Genomic DNA, 20,240 nt, shown 5'->3' on the forward strand with positions numbered 1-20,240 from the left:
TCGGCCTGGCAGCTCTCCAAGCCAGATAAAGTCTGTGACTGTAAATCCTCCCTTGAAAGACTTTGCTGGATATGAATGAGAGGAATTCACAGTAAATGAATAAAAGGGGTTTTTCTCGGGACAAGGGGTTTGCTTCATACTCTTGGGAAGCCTCGGTCAGAATACATACACAGATATTTCCCCTTTGCAGCTTAATGCTTTTGGAGACTTAGGTGACAATATTCTAAGGCAGGGGTAGTCAACCTTTTTATACCTACCGCCCACTTTTGTATTTCTGGTAGTATTAAAATTTTCTAACCGCCAACCGGTTCCACAGTAACGGTGATTTATAAAGTAGGGAAGTAACTTTACTTTATAAAATTTATAAAGCAAGAGTTACAGCAAACCCCTACCGCCCACCATGAAAGCTGGAACGCCCACTAGTGGGCGGTAGGGACCAGGTTGACTACCACTGTTCTAAGGCCTGGTGTGCTGACTGGCACCTGTCCACACGGCACGCCAGAAACCAGGCCGCTCAGACAAGGGAAGCCCCATCCGCAGGATGCAAGCAGTATGCAAAGCCACACCCCTTCCGGTCCACGGAAAAACCCCTTTCCACGGAACCGGTCCCTGATGTCCAAAAAGTTGGAGGGGGGGGGCACTGTTCTAAGGGGAAATTGTTCTTTCCTCTCCTGGGTATTATACTCAAAAGGTTTATATCCTGGGATACCCCTCCTCCTAGGCATTTTAATTTTTCCCCCTTAAGTTTCTTCCCTCCTCAAGTTTGTTAAGGCCTTGCCAGAGGAACCGATAGTCCTCGGCTGAACGACCACAACAGAGCCCAAAATTCATGTCGCTCAGCAGAGCAATCGATAACAAAGAGTTTTTGCTCCCGTGTTACGAGCTTTCTTGCCACCGTTGTTAAGTGGATCACGGCAGGGGTTTACATTAGTAGCACAAGTTGTTCAGGGAATCTGGCTTCGCTACTGACTTATGCTTGTCAGGAGGTTGCAGAAGTGGATCACGTGACCCCGGCACACTGCAACCGCCATAGATATGAGTCAGTCAGCCAAGTGTTTTAATTTTAGATCACACAAACATGGAGAGGCTGAAACAGTTGTGAGAAAAACGGTCCCAGGTAACTTTTTTAAAATTGCTGTCTTAACTTCAATGTTAACTAAACGAACTGTTGTAAGTAGAGGACAACCTGCATTAAATATATATATACAACACAAATGTAAAAAGGCAACAGTAAAATATTGGGCTTTCTGTCTGGATGGTCTCTTGTGACGAGCCGATGGACAGAGAATGGAAGCAGTTAGCTAGCACAAATATAACACAATATATATATATAGACCTGTGGCTTAATGGCTAAGACGTTTGCCTAAGATGCAATACAGCACAGGTTCGAATCCCAGTAAGGGTATGGCTAGCTGATGAGAGCTAAATAGCTTGAAATAGATCTATACTAGTGTTCCTTTATTTATTTATCAGCACAAATAAAAACACAAATATAACAAAGGCAACAGTAAAAATATTGGGTTTCTGTCATGATGGACTCTTGTGACAAGCCGATTGACAGATGATGGAAGCGGTTAGCTTCCTCCCATAATTGGGGCTTACCAGGGGTTGTGACACTAAATATATGTATGTATGTATGTACGTATGTATGTACGTACGTACATACGTACGTACGTACGTACATACACACACACACACACATATCTATCTATCCTATAGATATAGATATAGATACTATTCAACTATTATATAATGGCAAATTTTCAGGTTGCAAGTAGAGCTGGGCAGTATATGAATGTAAAAATCAAATGCTTATATATCTATATATCTCTATATTTATATATCTATCCTATAGATATAGATATATAAGCATTTTATTTTTACATTCATATACTGCCCAGCTCTACTTGCAACCTGAAAATTTGCCATTATATAATAATTGAAACTGCAAGCCTCACTTCCTTAAGCCGCAAGTATTTTCCCCGGGATAAAGGTCACTTTTCAATGTTTTCCATATAAGAGTCTTGAGACCATTAAAACACGCCTCAAACTGTATAAAGATATTCACAGGGAAGCCATTTTTAAAAAAACTTAGTACAACAGTTTCGAAATTGAATATTTCCCTGATTTGGCTACTTCTTAATGAGTACAACAAAAACCAAGGTCATCTTGGATGAACAGCTTGCATAGAATCAAAACTTTGCATTAGTAAGTTACAGGTAGTCCTCAATTTACGTCCACAGTCGAGGCCAAAATTTCAATTGCTGAGTTGAGATGTTGGTTCAGTGAGTTTTGCCCCGTTTTACAACCTTCCTTGCCGCAGCTGTTAAGTGAATTACTGCGGCTGTTAAGTGAGCAACATGGTTGTTAAGTGAATGTGGCATCCTCATGGACTCTGCTTGTCACAAAAGTGATCCCATGACCTGGGGACACTGCAGTGGTCATAACTATGAGTCGGTTGGCACATGCCTGAATTTTGATCATGTGACCTCAGGGACCCTGCAATGGCTGTAAGAGTGAATAATGATCCTGTCACTTTTTTCAGTGCTGTTGTAACTTTGAATAGTCACTGAATAGACGGTTGAAAGTTGAGAATTATCTGTGTGAACCCAAAATTATTAAATTAAAGTAATAAATGCCATTGGGAGAGGACAAAGTTTTGCTGTTTTTCTCAACATAAGATATCTCCTTTTCTCTGAAGATCCTCAGTTATCCAAGTCATGGTTGTCCCAAAGTTGCTTTTTAAAAAAGCCACTGGACTTTTGTTTTCCTTTGAAAATGTTTCGCTTCTCATCCAAGAAACGTCTTCAGTTTTGCTTCCGATTCCCGTACGAGGAGCGAAACGCCTTTAAGGAGAAACAAAAGAGGGACCATTAAGAGGCTCAGTGGCTAGGATGCTGAGCTTGTCGATCAAAAAGGTCGGCAGTTCGGCGGTTCGAATCCCTAGCGCCATGTAACAGAGTGAGCTCCCGTTACTTGTCCCAGCTTCTGCCAAAGTAGCAGTTCAAAAGCAAGTAAAAAATGCAAGTAGAAAAATAGGAACCACCTTTGGTGGGAAGGTAACAGTGTTCTGTGCGCCTTTGGCATTTAGTCATGCCGGCCACATGACCACGGAGACGTCTTCGGACAGCGCTGGCTCTTCGGCTTTGAAAATGATGAGCACCGCCCCCTAGAATCAGGAACAACTAGCGCATGTGTGCGAGGGGAATCTTTACCTTTAAAAGCATTTGGGATCCCCCCCCTCATCCTTTCCATTATTCTTAATTAAGACTGACCTCCTCCAATATGCTATTGCATTGAATATCCTTTTCTTCCCAAGAAGGATTTACCATATTAAAACACACGGTTTCAGACGAGTAAAAGGTTGAATGGGACATTCTTGGAAGGGAACACAGAGATCCGTGTTAAAACTCTTGATCCGTAAAAGAGTTTGAAGCCGCCATCTTATTTATTTCTTTAGCAGCATCAGAGCTCTCGTGACACGGATCGAATTAAGCAAGCCGTTCATTTCTTGAGGCTAGAGGTTGCGTGCTGGGTTTTTTTTGGCATGTTTTCTAAAAGTTTTTATCTCAACCCTGTCCTGTGGAGACTTAAGATGGGTTGTTGCATCATCTGGGCCTTTGACAAAGTTTCTTGTGAGTTCTGCAGTGCAGCGGTAGCAACCGATAACCAGGGGTGGATTGCTGCCGGCATTATTATTGCCGGTTCGGTGTATAAATAGGTCTCCGCATGCGCAGAACATTAAAAAATGAAGAAAAAAAAATGTCGCGCCGATCAGGGAACTGGTTTGGAGGTGTGGCAGGCTGTGACCCGTCAAAACCGTGCTCGACTAAGCAGCGCCCGATTAAACCGCGTCGCTGACGTCATCAACAGGGCGACAACAGCCAGCGCGGAGAAAGAAGGGCGCTTTAAGTAGCGCTTTGAAAGCAAGCCGATTCAACTTAAGGTAAGGGTTAGGTTTAGGGTTAGCTTTAGGGTTAGGTTAAGGCAGTGTTTTTCAACCACTGTGCCGCGGCACACTAGTGTGCCGTGACATAGTGTAAGGTGTGCCGTGGGAGAATTACTTTATATATAGTCAATATAGGCACAGAGTTAAAAATTTTTAACATTTTCTAATGGTGGTGTGCCTCGTGATTTTTTTCATGAAAAAAGTGTGCCTTTGCACAAAAAAGGTTGAAAAACACTGGGTTAAGGGTTAGGGTTAGGGTTAGGTTAAGGGTTAGGGTTAGGGTTAGGGTTAGGTTTAGGTTTAGGTTTAGGGTTAGGTTAAGGGTTAGGATTAGGTTTAGGGTTAGGTTAAGGGTTAGCTTTAGGGTTAGCTTTAGGGTTAGGTTAAGGGTTAGGGTTAGGTTAAGGTTAAGGGTTAGGTTTAGGGTTAGGTTAAGGGTTAGATTTAGGGTTAGGTTAAGGGTTAGGTTTAGGGTTAGGTTAAGGGTTAGGTTTAGGATTAGGTTTAGGGGTTTAGGTTTAGGGGTTAATTTTAGGTTTAGGGTTTACAGCGTGCTTCTGTCTCCACGCTGTTGTCACCCTGTTGATGACGTCAGCGACGCGGTTTAGTCGAGCACGGTTTTGTGGTGGAACCGTGGCAGGCCGGGGTTGCTGCAGGTTCCAGCGACCTAGGCCAGCAAACCACTACCGGTTGGGCTGAAACAGTCCGAACAGGTAGGAACCCACCTTTGCAAATAACGCCTGGGGGCTTTGGAGATGGCCCCATTAAGTGGCTTTGCTGAAAGCTTCTGGATGGATGACCTCAAGCGAAGGCAGCCCAATGACACCGTACAACTATTGTGTCATTCCCTCCACACTATAACTCTGTGTGGAAGCCTGGGGACAATCCATGGAAGAAATAGTGGGGGAAATAATGGCTGTAGGGGTAGTCCTTGACCACAACATTTTTGTTGCTAAGTAAAACCTCTTAATTTTGCCCCATTTTACGACCAGCTTTGCCACAGTTGTTAAGTGAATCACTCCAGTTGTTAAATAAGCAACACGGTTGTTAAGCGAATCTGGCTTCCCCATTGATTTCGCTTGTCGGAAGGTTGCAAAAGGTGATCACGTGACCTTGGGAGACTGAAACCGTCATAAAGACAAATCAGTTACCAAGCATCCAAATTTTGATCACGTGACCATGGGGGGGGATACTGCAGCGGTTATAACTCTGAAAAATGGTCATAAGCAGGGGTGAAATTTGGCCGGATCAGACTGGTTCTGGCGAACCGGTAGGTACGGTTTGAATCGGTTCCCTGAACCGCTAGAAATTACCCCTGGTTGGCCCCGCCCACGTTCGTCCGCTCGGTCGCCCAGTTGCCGCTCACCTCTTCCGCCTGCTGACTCAGCCCTTCCGGCCGCTTGACCCACCCACCCACCCACCCAATCCAAACGTTTCTCCCTCCCATTCACAGCGGAGCTGCTCCAGCCTGTCCCTTTAAGGTAGTCCCCAGGAGGGAGGGGACCCCGGGGGAGGACCATAAAGGGAGCAGCAGCTCGCCTGTGAATGGAGGGAGAAACATTCGGCTTCTTTCTGCCACAACATTCACTCTGGGCCCCTCTCGTTCTCATACACAGAACCCGGCAGGAAAAAATGTGTGACACCCCCCCCCCCCAAGCCTGTGACTCAGTGGGCATGGCCGCGAGTGTCATCGAGTTGGCCACACCAACTCAGTCACAGGACACACCCACACACCCCAGGCGCACTCACATAACCAGTAGAGAAATAAATTGAATGTCACCCCTGTTGTAAGTCGAGGGCTACCTGTATTCTAGAATTCTTGGCTAGGTAGACATTAAATGCAACATATCAGAATCAGGCCCTAGTAGGTTGGCTAAAGTCTGAATGGAAAAAGAACAGTTAAGTCCCCACTGGGAAAAGAGAGGAGAGAAAGGAAGAACGGGTGGGTGGGCGGAAGAGACCTGGAAGCGAGTTGAAATGTGGAAACGGAGAGCTTGAAGAAAAGAATAGTCCTCGGGTAGTGATGGGGAACCTTTTCGGCACCCAAACTTGAACGCACATGCATGTGTATGCATGTGTGCGCCTGTCAGAGTGCCGGAAACGCAAAGACCAACTGGCTGATGCATGCATGCCTGATTTTGGACCATTTTCAGGCAGCTTTTCTGTTTCGGGCCATTTTTGGAGCAGTTTTGGGTCAAAAACGACCCGAAAAACAGCCTGAAACCGCCTGGAAAGCGGCATAAAAAAACAGCCCATTTTTGACCGGTTTTTGGCCCTTTTTTAGCGCTCTGGCGACCACGAGGACCAGTCTTGGCACATGTACCATAGGTTCGCCATCACAATCTTAGGGAAAGAGGAGAAGCAGAGGCTGCATTAACAGCAGAATAGACTCAAGATCATGTGAAATGTTGGTAGCTATTTATAATCCTTTAAATAAGGCCAAACGTGGAATAGTGCACCCGGTTTTGGTTGCTACCATATGAAAAAGATGTTGAGATTCTACAAGTGCAGAGAAGGTCAACAAAGAGGATTAGGGGACAGGAGGCTAAAACATATGAGGAACGGTTGCAGGAACTGGGCATGTCTAATGAAAAGAAGGACTATGGGTGACATGATAGCAGTCTTCCAATATCTCAGGGGTTGCCACAAAGAAGAGGGAGTCAAACTATTCTCCAAAGGACCTGAGGGTAGAACAAGAAGCAATGGGTGGAAACTAATCATGGAGAGAAGCAACCTAGAACTAAGGAGAAATTTCCTGACAGTTGGAACAATTTATTGGTGAAATGACTTGCCTCCAGAAGTTGTGGGTGCTCCCATCACTGGAGGCTTTTAAGAAGAGACTAGACAACCACTTGGAGCCGAGGTGGCGCAGTGGTTAGAGTGCAGTACTGCAGCCACTTCAGCTGACTGTTAGCTGCAGTTCAGCGGTTCAAACCTCACCGGCTCAGGGTTGACTCAGCCTTCCATCCTTCCGAGGTGGGTGAAATGAGGACCCAGACTGTGGGGGCAATATGCTGACTCTGTAAACCGCTTAGAGAGGGCTGAAAGCCCTATGAAGCGGTATATAAGTCTAACTGCTATTGCTATTGGTATAGGATCCCCCGCTTGAAGAGGATCTCCTGCTTAGGGGGGGGTTTGACTAGAAGTCCTCCAAGGTCCCTTCCAACTCTGGTATTAAATGCATGCAGCCCACCAGCCCTACTCTCCATCCAGGTCTCTGTTTGGGGTGGGGTGGGGATTCAAAATTTGGGGGATTTCCAGAACTCTATTCAAACTGGATTGATACCAGAACAAGCCAGTGCCATCTCTGCCGCCTGCATTCCCTGCTTCCCCCACCACTCCTATTCACTTTTTTTTGGGTGCAAGCCGTGTGTCCTATTGACCTGCTCTTCTCCCCACCCTCCACCCCCTTCCCAACCCCATTCCAGCTTCTGTTCCCCATGGCTGCAGTTGCTTTCTTGCTGAGTGTTGGGGGTCTTCCCAGGTGCCTGGTAACATGTCTGGCTGTAGGTAACTTCTCTCTTCTTCTTTCTCTCTTCTCCCTTTTCTCCTTGCGTGTGTGTGCGTGTGTCTGTGTGTGTGTGTTTGTGTGTCTGTGTGTTTGCTAACAGGGCGGATTCAGGTCTCTCCAGGTAAATTCCCTTTTCTATAATCCTACTCTGGTTGGAGTGGGAGGAGCCCCCACCTCCAGTGTGAGTGGAAGTATATTCACACTCCTTTTGTGCTGTAATTGTAGTTTCTGGTGCTGTTAAAAAAACAAAAAACAGCTGTTATTTAAACCGTAGAGATCGTGAGATCTTAGAACAGAGGTCCCCAAAACTTGGCAATTTTAAGACTTGCGGACTTCAACTCCCAGAATTCTCCAGCTGGTTGGAGAATTCTGGGAGTTGAAGTTCACAAGCCTTAAAGTTGCCAAGGTTGGCTGAGGAATTCTGGGAGTTGAAGTCCACAAGTCTTAAAAGTTGCCAAGGTTGGCTGAGGAATTCTGGGAGTTGAAGTCCACAAGCCTTAAAGTTGCCAAGATTGGCTGAGGAATTCTGGGAGTTGAAGTCCACAAGTCTTAAAAGTTACCAAGTTTGGGGACCTCTGTCTTAGTGTGATGTGGTTTTTTTCTTTTAACCCAATCCCATGTTACATAAACGTCTGGAGAAGTGGGATGGGTCACTGAATTCCTGTGATTCATAACGGCCTTCCTTTGCTTTCCACATACATCTGACTTCTCTCAATGCATCCTTTCCCTCTATTTCGTTTGGTCTTTTCACTCTTCTTCTCCCCCCCCCCCCCACACTTCTCCTCCCACCCTAAGTGTTGCGTTACAACGGTTTTTCCCCAACTCTTCAAACCCTACTCACAGATTAACCCATGCTAACCAGGAATTCTCGAAACGTAATTTATTTTATCACATTTTGGGACTGGCCCGTCTCATCCTCACCCGAGGAACTCCGGGCGGTGTACAATTAAAATACTAAGGTGAAAAAAATAAAAGTGTAGAGCAGTTAAAATTTAAACAGAGAGAAGGATGATGAAAAGCAATGTTAAAAATTAATTCAAATGGGAAAGGATGGCTTTCAGGACACCAGGTTAAAGAAAACGACTTGTTATGTCCCAGGGCATTTAATGTCAATGTGTCCCTACATTTCTCAAGTGTTATACATTGATTGCATGACTAGCTGACTGAAATGTGGCAAACGTTTCTAAGGTTTTTAATATCCTACCCTGTTTCCCCGAAAATAAGACCTCCCTGGATAATAAGCCCAATTGGGCTTTTGAGCGCATATGCTAAAATAAGCCCTCCCCGAAAATATTGCAACACAGCAGCAGCCATGAGGTGACCACGCTTGCTACCTCCTGCACCTCAAAAATGATAAGGCCCAAGTGCTTATTTCAGGACTCAAAAGAAAATAAGACCCTGTCTTATTTTTGGGGAAACACAGTATCATTATCAACTTCCGTTAAATATAACTTGTAATTTTCTGGTCCTTTTTTTTGCTGATAGGGGGAAAGGGGCAAATAATTCTATCTTTATAGGATAGGAACATTGGCATGACAGATAGTCTTTGATTTATGACCGCCACTGAGCCCAACATTCCCGTTGCTAAGCAAGACAGCTGTTGAGTGAACTTTGCTCCATTTTACCACCTTTCCTGCCCTGGTTGTTAAAGCGAGTCACTGCCGTCGTTAAGTCAGTAGCACTGTTGTTCAGCAAATTGCTCGTCAGAAGGTCGCGCACACCACCACCCCGGGATGCTGCAAACCGTCATAAATACAAGTCAGTTGCTAAGCCTCTGAATTTTGATCAGGTGACCATGGGGATGCCGCAACGGCTGTAAGTGTGAGAGAGTCGTTTTTTTTTTCCAGTGCCGCTGTAACTTTGAACGATTGTAAGTTCAACCATGCAACGGTTAAGTAACCAAATAGGTATAAGTGGAGGAGTACCACCTATATGCATTTTCCCCATGCGCCCATGGTAATCTGGTTTATTTTACATCAGAAGTGTCCAACCTTGGCAACTTATAAGACTTGTGGACTTCAACTCCCACAGCCTTTCAGCCAGGATAATCCTGGGAGTTGACGTCTACAAGTTGCCAAGGTCGGACACCCCTTCTTTACACAACTCGGTCCATTTGGGGAAGGGCACCTATATAAATGCAGCCCAGTATAGAAAGTCCACAGAGATAAGCCACTAAGCTTAAACTAAGCTAATTTTTCCTCTCTCTCTCCCTTGTCTTTCCCTGCCTCTTATTCACGACTACCGTCTTTCTTCAAAAATAAGACCGGGTCTTATATTATTATTATTTGCTTCAAAAGATGCATTAAGGGCTTATTTTCTGGTTAGGTCTTATTTTGGGTGAAATATGGTACTAATTGCGTCCATCTGGCTGATTATATTAAATGGGGGCTTGTTTTTGGGGTAGAGCTTATATTACGAACATCCTGAAAAATCATGCCAGGGTTTATTTTCCGGTTGGGTCTTATTTTCGGGGAGAGTATGCCAACAGAGAGTTTGTTCTCGGAGGCCCTTTCTCTCGGAAGACTTGGGCAAAGCGTAACCCCGATGGCCTTTCCTCCAAGCCTTTGGTTGCATCCTTCTCGGCTTTCACCCATTCAGGAGCGAATTGGTACATCCTGAAAATTCAGACAATCTCCCAGCAGTGGCTGTCCTTGTACAGGTAGTCCTCGACTTAGAACCGCTCATTGAACGACGGTTTCGAAGTTATCCACAGTACTGGGGGAGGAAAGAAAGCGATGTGCGGTTGTTTTTTGCACTTAGCGACCGCTGCAGCGAGCATCCCCACGGTCAGCGTGATTTACATCCGGGGGCTTGACGACTAACCCGCACTGATGACGGTTGCCGCCTCCCCTTTTGCGACCTTCGGACGAGCAAAGTCAACGATCCGCTGAACCCCAGCGGTGCTTCGCTTGGCCGAGAAGAATCGTGAAAAAATGGGGCAAAACAACGAATGTCTCGCATAAAACGTTGGGCTCGATGGTGTTCGTAAATTGAGGGCTACCGGGGGCAGATTTCCTGCCACGCGCAGTCTCAGGAGGCCTACGGTGGGGCTAGCTAGAGTAGGGGAAGCAGCTGGGATACCTCAGGCCTGGCCTTACTAACTAAGCACGTCCCTCTCTCCTTTCTCTCTTGAAGCATTTCTACCAGAGCAGGGCCCAGCCACCGACCAGTGCTTCCCGGGTGCAGAGTAACACGTCGGCTCGGCCTGGCCCACCCACTCATGTTTATCCAGCTGCTTCCCAGGTCATGATGATCCCTTCACAGATCTCCTATCCTGCTTCGCAAGGTGCCTACTACATCCCTGGACAGGTGAGGGTTAGACCGGGCCTGCGGCCTTCTTCATTGTGGAGCGGCGGAGAGCTTGTGGGTGCTTTCCCAAGCGATCTGCGTCTCCTTGGAACTGGTGTGTAGCTCGCCTTCCCTCTGGGGTTGGTGTAAGAAGGAGGAGGGGTAAGTTTTCTGGTCTGCCCTCCTGCCGGTCAACAGATAGCGTCCCAGTCGTGGCTCCAGCTGCCTGTAACACTACAGTCTTTGTTGTCTTTTGTCTGGGGAGATAGCTTTTATTTGGTAAAACAAACACACACCGGGAGAAAAATTGTCAACATTGTCGATGTAAAGCAAACCTAGAAGTAAGGAGGAACTTTCTGACAGTGAGAACAATCAACCCACGGAACCAGAAGTTCCCTCCAGAAGTTGTGGGAGCTTCACCACTGGAGGCTTTCAAGAAGAGACTGGACTGCCATCTGTTCAGAAATGATGTGGGGGCCTCCTGCTTGAGCGAGGGGTTGGACTAGATGACCTACAAGGTCCCTTCCAACTCTGTTAACCTGTTATCTGTTAAGGTAGGAATGTGTTGCTGGCCTCAGTCAGAGACCACAGAAAAGCATTTGGGGCGAGGAAATAAAGAGCAGGGATTGGGGTGACCTGACGGGACTTGACTCCCTACTTAACGGAGCTGCTTGTGCAACCCAGCTTGTCAGCTGATTATTTTATGTTACGGGATTTCACAGCTCTCCCCCTGAGTTGGTAGCAAAGGACGACTCCTCTCACTTTCCTTTTCTTACCTGTCCCAAGTCATTTGGAAGAAAAATTACCTATTTTGGCACCATTTGAAAGGAAATGAGCTTGGCTTGATTTCCGTAGCTTGTCCAGGACCAAGGAATGACCTGTTAAGGAAGCCTTAAGTGAACTCTTGCAAACCTACCGTCTAATCTCAGTATTTCACACCTGAACATGTTTCTGATTGCTCTTGAAGGTCAAGAAATTACATGGGCTCTGTCTCTTCAAGATTCTGTCCCAGGCTATTCAACTGCAGCCAGTTCCTGTGTGTTCTGAACCTAGGCTTCCCCAAAAAGCACGAAGCAGAGTCCTGGTCCCGACCAAACCCCTTTTTATTAAACGAATGTGAATTCCTCTCATTCACATTCAGCAAAGGCCTGGCAAACAGTCTTCCAAAGGATTATTTATGGCCACAGACCTTATCTATCTTGGAAAGCTGCCAGGTAAATATTTCCCAAATGAGGTGCTGTGCAAGGAACGACCGGGCACAGAGTCTCTGACATTCACGGACAGATCTTCACACTCCTGAAACAAATCTAGCGACCGAACGAATGAATTGTTTCCTGCAAAAGCCCACACCCCTTTCGTGCCTCTTCTATTCCTTATGGGAGGGGCCATTCACCATCCACCTGTGGCTTTACTCCTAAGTTGACCCTGATTTCTGACTTATTCTTTTCTTCTGGCAGCTCTGCACAAGCGCACGCTGGGAACAGGCTCCAGCTGTTCCTCTGTCTCACTGCTGTCTAGTTTTGTAGGCACATGATCACTGCCAGACGCCCTTGGCCCCATCTCTGCCTCCGACGCAGAGCCCTCGTCCGAGCCTTCCCCAGCCTCCAGGACTGGTCCATGCTCCTTCCCAACTTCCTCACTGTCCGACTTTGCTGCCAGCTCTGTTGGCTGTTGGTGGGCCACAACATTGCGGTTCAGTCCCTTAATAAATACAAGTGACATCTAGACCAGCTTAAAACAAAGTGGCAATGTTTTTAATCACGCAGGCTCTGAGGATGGAAAGCATAATTTTAGAAAATGGAGGCCACCTATATATGCTGGCTGGGGAATTCTGGGAGTTGAAGTCCACAGATCTTAAAAGTTCCCAAGTTTCGACACCCCTGCTTTATATTGATGATACATACTTTAGTCCATGTGAAAATTATAATGAAATCTTGCTATGTTCCCATCAGCTCCACCCTGAGCTCTTCCATTGCAAGGCCATCTGGTTCCCTCTCCTGCTATTCTTTACTTCTTCCAAACTCTTAATCTAGGCCACGTTATCTCGTAGTTATGAGGGCCTCACCCTAAGCATCACAAGAGGTGTGTCTAGCAGGTCAAATTTTATGCTGGCGGAGACGCGCAGGAGAACCTCATAATTACCTTGTGAGATACGGTACAAGAGGTAGAGAGTCTCAGGTGCGGCTCTCCTTTCAGGGAGAAGGTATTGAAGAATCATGCTTAAATCACAGGGTTCATTACCTTTTGTCCAGTGGTGGGATTCAGCCGGTTCGCAACTGTTTGGGAGAACCAGTTGGTAACTTTCTAAGCAGTTCGGAGAACCGGTTGTTGGAAGAAATCTCCTTTTGTTTTTTTTCCCCACTTTACAGGGCTAATCCTGTAAGGAAGGCAGGAAAGAAACATTCTGGTGTTGTTTCTAGCTCATCTTTGTTGCCCTGCTTGCAGAAACTGCCTCTCCGGTTAACCCCTTGTTACATTGTAACAGCTAAGGGGAAGCCTCCATTGACCCGAGTGATGTTGAGTTGGCCACGCCCACCCAGTCACATGACCACTGAGCCACGCCTACCCAGCTGGTCATTAGGGCAGAGAACCAATTGTTAAATTATTTGATTGGTGATTTGGTGATTGGAAAGGCCCAACAGAGACTTCATTTCCTTAAGAGTCCTCCGGAAAAAATCAGGTGGAACAACGGCTGATGACCTCTTTCTATCGGTCCGCCGTAGAAAATGTCCTCATATATTGCGTTACAGTATGGTATGCTGATTTTAACAGCTGCGGACAGGAAGGCACTACAGAGAGTGATCAATTGGGCACAAGAAACCATTGGTTGCCCTCTGACACCACTGGATGACATGGCCAGATCTCGCTGCTTTAGCAGAGTAAGGAAGATACTCAGAGATGATTCACACCCTGGTCAGTCTCTCTTTGCACTTCTACCATCGGGCAGAAGACCTCAAAGTATAGCCAGCCGAACAAATAGGTTTAAAGATAGTTTCTGTCCTTGGACTGTGAGACTTTTAAATACAACCACAATCACTCCATGCACACGCTAGTTTTTTTTCTTTTTCTTTCTTTTTTCGTTTCTGCTATAATTTTGCACCAGTGAGGTTAAAACCAATTTCGTTGTATTTAAGTACAATGACGATAAAGATTATACTTACATTTATCCCACCATTGCTTTTGTCCCCTGTGTTCTCCCTGCCAAAGGAGCAGAGTGGAATGTCTCTGGAGATTCTCAGCCATCCCGGTCACGGTTGTTCCAGAGGTGCTTTTTTTTTTTAAGAGACCACTGGACTTACTGGTTTTTCTATGAAGACATTTCGCATCTCCTCCAGGGAGCTTCTTCACCTCTGACTGGATGGTGGGGAATGGAAGGATTTATACTTCTTGCAGACAGCTGGTCATTTGCAGGAGAACAAACCCATCAATAGGTCCAGCAGGCCATCTGCATTCAAAAGTCAAAAGGCCATCTTTTGAAGACAGCAAAGTCCACATTTTGGACAGACAGGACTGCTGGTTTGAAAGAGGGGTCAAAGGGTCCATCTATGTCAAAATTGAACAGCCCTCTCTCAATAGAGGGGAAAGGATAGGCATCATCTATCTCCAGTCTACAACACGGTCCTTTCAACAGTTCCAAGAAAACTCCACATCCATTTGCACCACTCAGGTGACCCTGAGGACACAGATAAACCTCCAAGTGGCCTCAACGACCCTCTAAAAAGGATGCAAATGACCAGCTGTCTGCAAGGAGTCTAAATCCTTCCATTCCCCACCATCCTGTCAGAGCTGCAGAAGCTTTCCTGGCCGGGGAATTCTGGGAGTTGAAGTCCCACAGACCTAATGTTGCTACGGTTGGAGACTTAAGTTCAGCGGTGCCTGCTTTGTTGTCTTCTAAATGCAGTCTTGAAGGTTCACCTGCTCCATTTCTCCTCCTCTTCTAGGGTCGCAACACATATGTTGTCCCGACGCAGCAGTATCCTGTCCAACCTGGCGCCCCCAGCTTTTACCCCGGAGCCAACCCTACAGAATTTGGCACTTTTGGTAAGTGCGCCAGACGCATGCCTGCAGATGCTACTTGGGTTTTCACCTCTAAGATGGCCAACCTCTCCAGTGGGGGGGTTTGAAGGTAAAAGGTAGTCCTCGACTTACAACCACAATTGACCCTACAATTTCTGTCGCTAAGTGAGTTTTGCCCAATCTTACAATCTTTCTTTCTACGCTTGGGAAGTGGATCACTGCCGTTGTTAAGCTACCCTGTTTCCCGAAAATAAGCCCTCCCCGGATAATAGACCCAATCGGGCTTTTGAGCGCATGCACTAAAGTGAGCCCTCATCCGAAAATATTGCAACACAGCAGCAGCCATGAGGTGACCACTCTCGCCGCCTCCTGCACCTCAAAAATAATAAGACTTCCCCGAAAACAAGGCCAAGTGCTTTTTTCAGAGGTCAAAAGAAAATAAGACACTGTTTTATTTGCGGGGAAACACGGCAGTAGCACGTTGGCTAAGTAAGTGTGGCTTCCCTATTGACTTTGCTTGTCAGAAGGTCGCAGAACGGGATCATGTGACCCCGGGTTGCTGCCACCGTCATAAAAATGAGTCAGCCACTAAGTGGCCAAATTTTGATCACCTGACCATGGGATTGCTGCTGCAATGGTTTTAAGTGTGAAAAAACCAATACAAGGTCACTTTTCTTCCATTGTAACATCACTAAACAAACGGTTGTAAGCCCAGGACCTGTATAGGTAACTCTCGACTTGCGACCACAACTGTGTCCAAAGTTTATGTTGCTCAGTGAGATATTTTGTTAAGTGCGTTTTGTCACGACTTTTCTTGCCACAGTAGTTAAGTATTGTATTTTTCGGAGTGTAAGACGCACCGAGGTTTTGAAGAGGCAAATTAAAAAAAAAAAAAGTTTTTGCACTCTGCAAACCTCCCAAAAATGGTCCATTTCTCCCCCCCCAATGGGCATGAATAGCCTTTAGGGGGATTGCAGAGTGCTTCTGTGGGGGTGTGCCTCCCAAATGAGCAAAAAATTTTCCGAGGCTTATAGAGTACTCCTGGGGGCTGGGGGGGGGGGCAAAATTGAACAAAAAACACCCTCTTTTTCACTCATTTCTGCCCTCCCCAGCCCCCAGGAGCTCTCTGAAAGCCTCCTAAAAGCTATGCATGGCCATTTTGGTGAAGGGGGCGGGGTTTTGGGAGGCATAAAATGCTGTATTCAGTGTATAAGACGCACCCAGATTTTCAGCCTCTTTTTTGAGGGAAAAAGGTGCGTCTTATACTCCAAAAAATATGGTAAATCACTGTAGTTGTTAAGTAGCCTGGTTGTTAAGTGAATCTGGCTTCCCCATTGACTTGGCTTGTCGCAAAAAGGAGATCACATCATCCCGGGAACCGTCTGCAACCGTCATAAATATGAACCAGGTGCTAAGCATCTGAATTTTGATCACATGACCATGGGGACGCTGCAGCAGTAGTAACTCTGAAAAGCAGTCATAAGACCCTTTTTTTCGTGCCGTTGTATCTTCACAGTCACTAAACAAGCGTTTTTAAGTCGAGAACTACCTGCATATGGATATTTATGTGGCTCGGAGACAGAATTGAGAAACGTTAATGAAACATTGAGTGAGGAGTTCTTGGCCCACTAATGAAATTAGCTGCTTCACAATGGCTTCTGTTCAGTCCTTCTGTAATTCTCACTTTTCCAGCTCCATCTGCTGTATCTTTTAGCCTTTGCAATATTATCCTTGAATATAGGGGCTTTGCTCTGATAAGGTAGGAATATTGTTTTATTTTGTTCTCGGGCAAAACGATGAAGGATAATACTTGGGAAGATACACAGAGATCATGGCCAGAAAAACCTGGCGTGGTCAGAGGAGGAGAAAAGATTGGTTTGAAGAGAAAATAAAAATTGAGATTCAGTTAGGGGGAACCTGTGGATAAGGAATTGTAGATAATGAATTCCTTTTTATCAAACCTGATACAAACCTGAATTTTTTAAAAAAACCTCATCAAAAATGGCCTTTTTCATCGGATTTGATGTCAGGATACCATATGGTGCGTTATAGTGGTGGTTCATTTTTGCCTTTTTCTGGAGTGGTTGTCCACCCCCCCACCCCCCCACCCTCAGTTTTGCATTTCAGCCAAACATCCCGTATCGTTGTCCTCGGCCTATGGCCACCATTGAGCCTAAAATTTCTGTTGCCGAGCAAGATGGTCGTTAAGTGAGTTTTGCCCCATTTTCTTTCTTACCACAATCCGTTCCAGTGAATCCCTGCGGTTGGTAAGTTAGTAACACAGTTGTTAAGTGAGTCTGCCTTCCCCGCTGACTTTGCGTGTCAGAAGGTCACAAAAGGTGATCACACAACCCCCGGGACATTAACAGCTATCCAGAGGTGTGAGTCAGTCACCAAGCCGCTGAATTTTGATCACGTGACCACGAGGAAGCTGCAACGGTTGTGAGAAAAACAGTCGTAAGCTCCTTTTTGCAGTTGTAACTTTCTTTTTGCTGTAGTAACTTCCGATCTCAGTATTCATCATTAATTGGTTCCTGGAGGCAGAATGAGTACCAATTTCCCCCCCTCAAGGAATAATGTAGTGAGTTACAAGGCAATTGACAATGATAGATTCCAGCTTGTGTGTCGAGAACCAAACAAATGATGAGTAATGGTAAAGGTTTCCCTTGCGCAGATGTGCTTGTCGTTCCCGACTCTAGGGGGCGGTGCTCAGTTCTGTTTCAAAGCCAAAGAGCCAGCGCTGTCCAAAGACGTCTCCATGGTCATGTGGCCGGCAGGACTAAATGTCGAAGGCGCACAGAACGCTGTTTCCTTCCCACCAAAGGTGGTCCCTATTTTTCTACTTGCATTTTTACATGCTTTTGAATTGCTAGGTTGGCAGAAGCTGGGATAAGTAATGGGAGCTCACTCCGTTACGCGGCGCTAGGGATTCGAACTGCCAAACTGTTGGCCTTTCTAATCAACAAGCTCAACGTCTTAGCCACTGAGCCATCGCATCCCTCTAAGTGATGAGTAGTGGGACGCAATTTTTGCATCAAAATATGTTGATTTACTGTTGTAAAGTGACAATAAAGATACTGTATGTTCTATCTTTCTTTTATACCAAATTTGATAAGTTTCAAAGCAGTTGAGGACCAAGGTACCCCCATATACCGATAATTTGCAAAGAAATAAGATTTTATTTCATTTCCTGAAGGCGATGGAAAATGTAGGGGCTGAGAAAAGCATTCTGGGAGAAAGATGGAACTATATAACTCTTCTTGGCTGAAAAAGTGCTGAGTTTGAATCCTGATTTTGAGAATATTGGAAATGCCAAAAAACAAACAAACCCCAAGTTCTTATTTCCTTCATTTTCAATCCAACACCATAAAAATAGAATAGTGGTACATGCTGATCACTCACAGATAATCCTTGACTTAACAGTTGTTTGTTGAGTGACTGTTCAAAAGTTACGATGGCCCTAACTTTTGACCATTTTTATATTTATGACACTTGTAGCATCCCCATGTCACGTGATTCAAAATTTGGACACTTGACCAATTGGCATGTATTTATGACGGTTGCCATGTCCCCAGGTTGGGGGGTGGAGGAGTCTCGTGATGTCCTTTTGCGACCTTTTCACCAGGAAACAAAAGTTGCACTAAGCAGGAAGTAAAAAGAGAGGTTAGGAGGGAAAGGGAAAATCTTTGCAACTAGGGAACATAAAGGGAGAAAGTTGAGGGTTTGCTGAGCTGGCAAATGTGTGAACCTGGGCTCTTATCTACCAAACTGTAGGTGAGTCCTTGGGCTGAATGCCAATCATGGAAATGTGGCATGTCAGGTTACCTTCATCATGGAAAATTGGCTTGCAGCTCAGCCTTGCTCCTGACACATAAGTACAGGTTGTGACCACGGTTGAGCCCAATATTTCTGTGGCCAAGTGAAAACATTTGTTAATTTTGCACCGTTTTACGGCCATTTTTGCTGCAGTTGTTAAGTGAACATGGGTTTGTAACACGGTTGTTAAGTGACTCCGGCTTCTCCAGGAGGTTAAAAAAAGATGTTGAGACTCTAGAAAGAGTGCAAAGAAGGGCACCAAAGATGATGAGAGGCTAAACCATAGGAAGAACAAGGGCAGATATGAGGTATGTCTAGTCTAAAAGTCAAGGAACAGCAGTGGCTCAGTGGCTAAGACGCTGAGCTTGTCGATCAGAAAGGTCTGCAGTTGGGCGGTTCGAATCCCTAGCACTGCGTAACGGAATGAACTCCCAGTTTCTGCCGATCTAGCAGTTCGAAAGCATGTAAAAATGCAAGTGGAAAAATAGGGACCACCTTTGGTGGGAAGGTAACAGGCGTTCTGTGCGCCTTCGGCGTTGAGTCATGCTGGCCACATGACCACGGAGATGTCTTCGGACAGAGCTGGCTCTTCGGCTTTGAAACTGAGATGCGCACCGCCCTCTAGAGTCAGGAACAACTAGCACAGATGTGCGAGGGGAATCTTTACCGTTACCTTAATATAAAAGTATGTAGAGATTCTTAGTCATTCGGGTCATGTTTGTCCCAAAAGTGCCTTTCCAGGAGGAGCTGGACTTTCTTGTTTTTTTCTTTTGAAGACATTTCGCTTCTCATCCAAGAGGCTTCCTCCGCTCTGCCCATTCCCCACTTATCCTGTCAGAGATGATGAAGCTTTTTGGATGAGAAGCAAAATGTCTTCAAAGAAAAAACAAGGAAGTCCAGTTGCCTCCTGAAAAGGCACCTTTGGGACGTATGTCTAGTTGAATGAAAAGAAGGACTAGGGGAGACATGATAGCAGTCTTCCAATATCTCAGGGGCTGCCACAAAGAAGAGGGAGTCAAACTATTCTCCAAGGCACCTGAAGGCAGGAAGAAGAAGCAATGGGTGGAAACTAATCAAGGAGAGAAACAACCTAGAAATTTCCTTAACATTAGAACAATCAATCAGTGGAATGACTTGCCTCCAGAAGTTCTGGGTGCTCCAACACTGGAGGTTTTAAAGAAGAGATTGGACAACCTGAAAGTCTGAAATAGTATGGCATCTCCTGCCTGAGTAGGGGATTGGACTAGAAGACCTACAAGGTCCCCTCCAGCTCTTGTTATTCTATATTCTATATTCCATTGACTTTGCTTCTTGTTCCCATAACCGCCGGAACAGTGCAACTGATTTAAATGCATGCCAGTCGCCAAGCCCCCAGAATTTTTTATTTTATGTTATTTTATTTTTTATTACACAGACAACAATGGGAAAGGGAGAAGATGGAAAAAAAAGGGGGGGAGGGGAAACCCATCTTCACATACAATATGTCGTTTGATCACAGGTGCATCCCTACTAAGTTTATACATCCCGTATCTCTCTGTTGTACATTTAATAAGCACCACAATAAGCTAGGGTTAAAAAAAAAAAAAACAAGGAAAAAAAGGTGGGGGGAGGGGGGGAGGCCAAAAAGGAAAAAAAAAAAAAGTCCAAAAAGGGAAAGAA

At 45.5% G+C, this 20,240-nt stretch overlaps 1 protein-coding gene across 20 annotated transcripts in view; it reads left to right on the forward strand.

Moving 5' to 3' along the window:
* Positions 1-20,240, forward strand: part of EIF4G1 (eukaryotic translation initiation factor 4 gamma 1) — a 138,022-nt gene that overhangs the window by 38,807 nt on the left and 78,975 nt on the right. For 13 of the 20 annotated variants that reach the window (XM_087725127.1, XM_087725133.1, XM_087725137.1 and 10 more), the window contains 3 exons: positions 7,561-7,581; positions 10,596-10,769; positions 14,690-14,789. In XM_087725127.1, the coding sequence (XP_087581253.1) occupies positions 7,561-7,581; positions 10,596-10,769; positions 14,690-14,789 (295 nt within the window). The remainder of the gene's footprint in view (positions 1-7,560; positions 7,582-10,595; positions 10,770-14,689; positions 14,790-20,240) is intronic. The other 7 variants (XM_087725140.1, XM_087725143.1, XM_087725141.1 and 4 more) reach the window with 2 other exon arrangements.

This window comes from Thamnophis sirtalis, unplaced genomic scaffold, assembly GCF_051295495.1.
Source record: "Thamnophis sirtalis isolate CommonGarterSnake01/CBP01778 unplaced genomic scaffold, rThaSir2_p1.2 scaffold_11, whole genome shotgun sequence".
Classification (NCBI taxonomy): domain Eukaryota; kingdom Metazoa; phylum Chordata; class Lepidosauria; order Squamata; family Natricidae; genus Thamnophis; species Thamnophis sirtalis.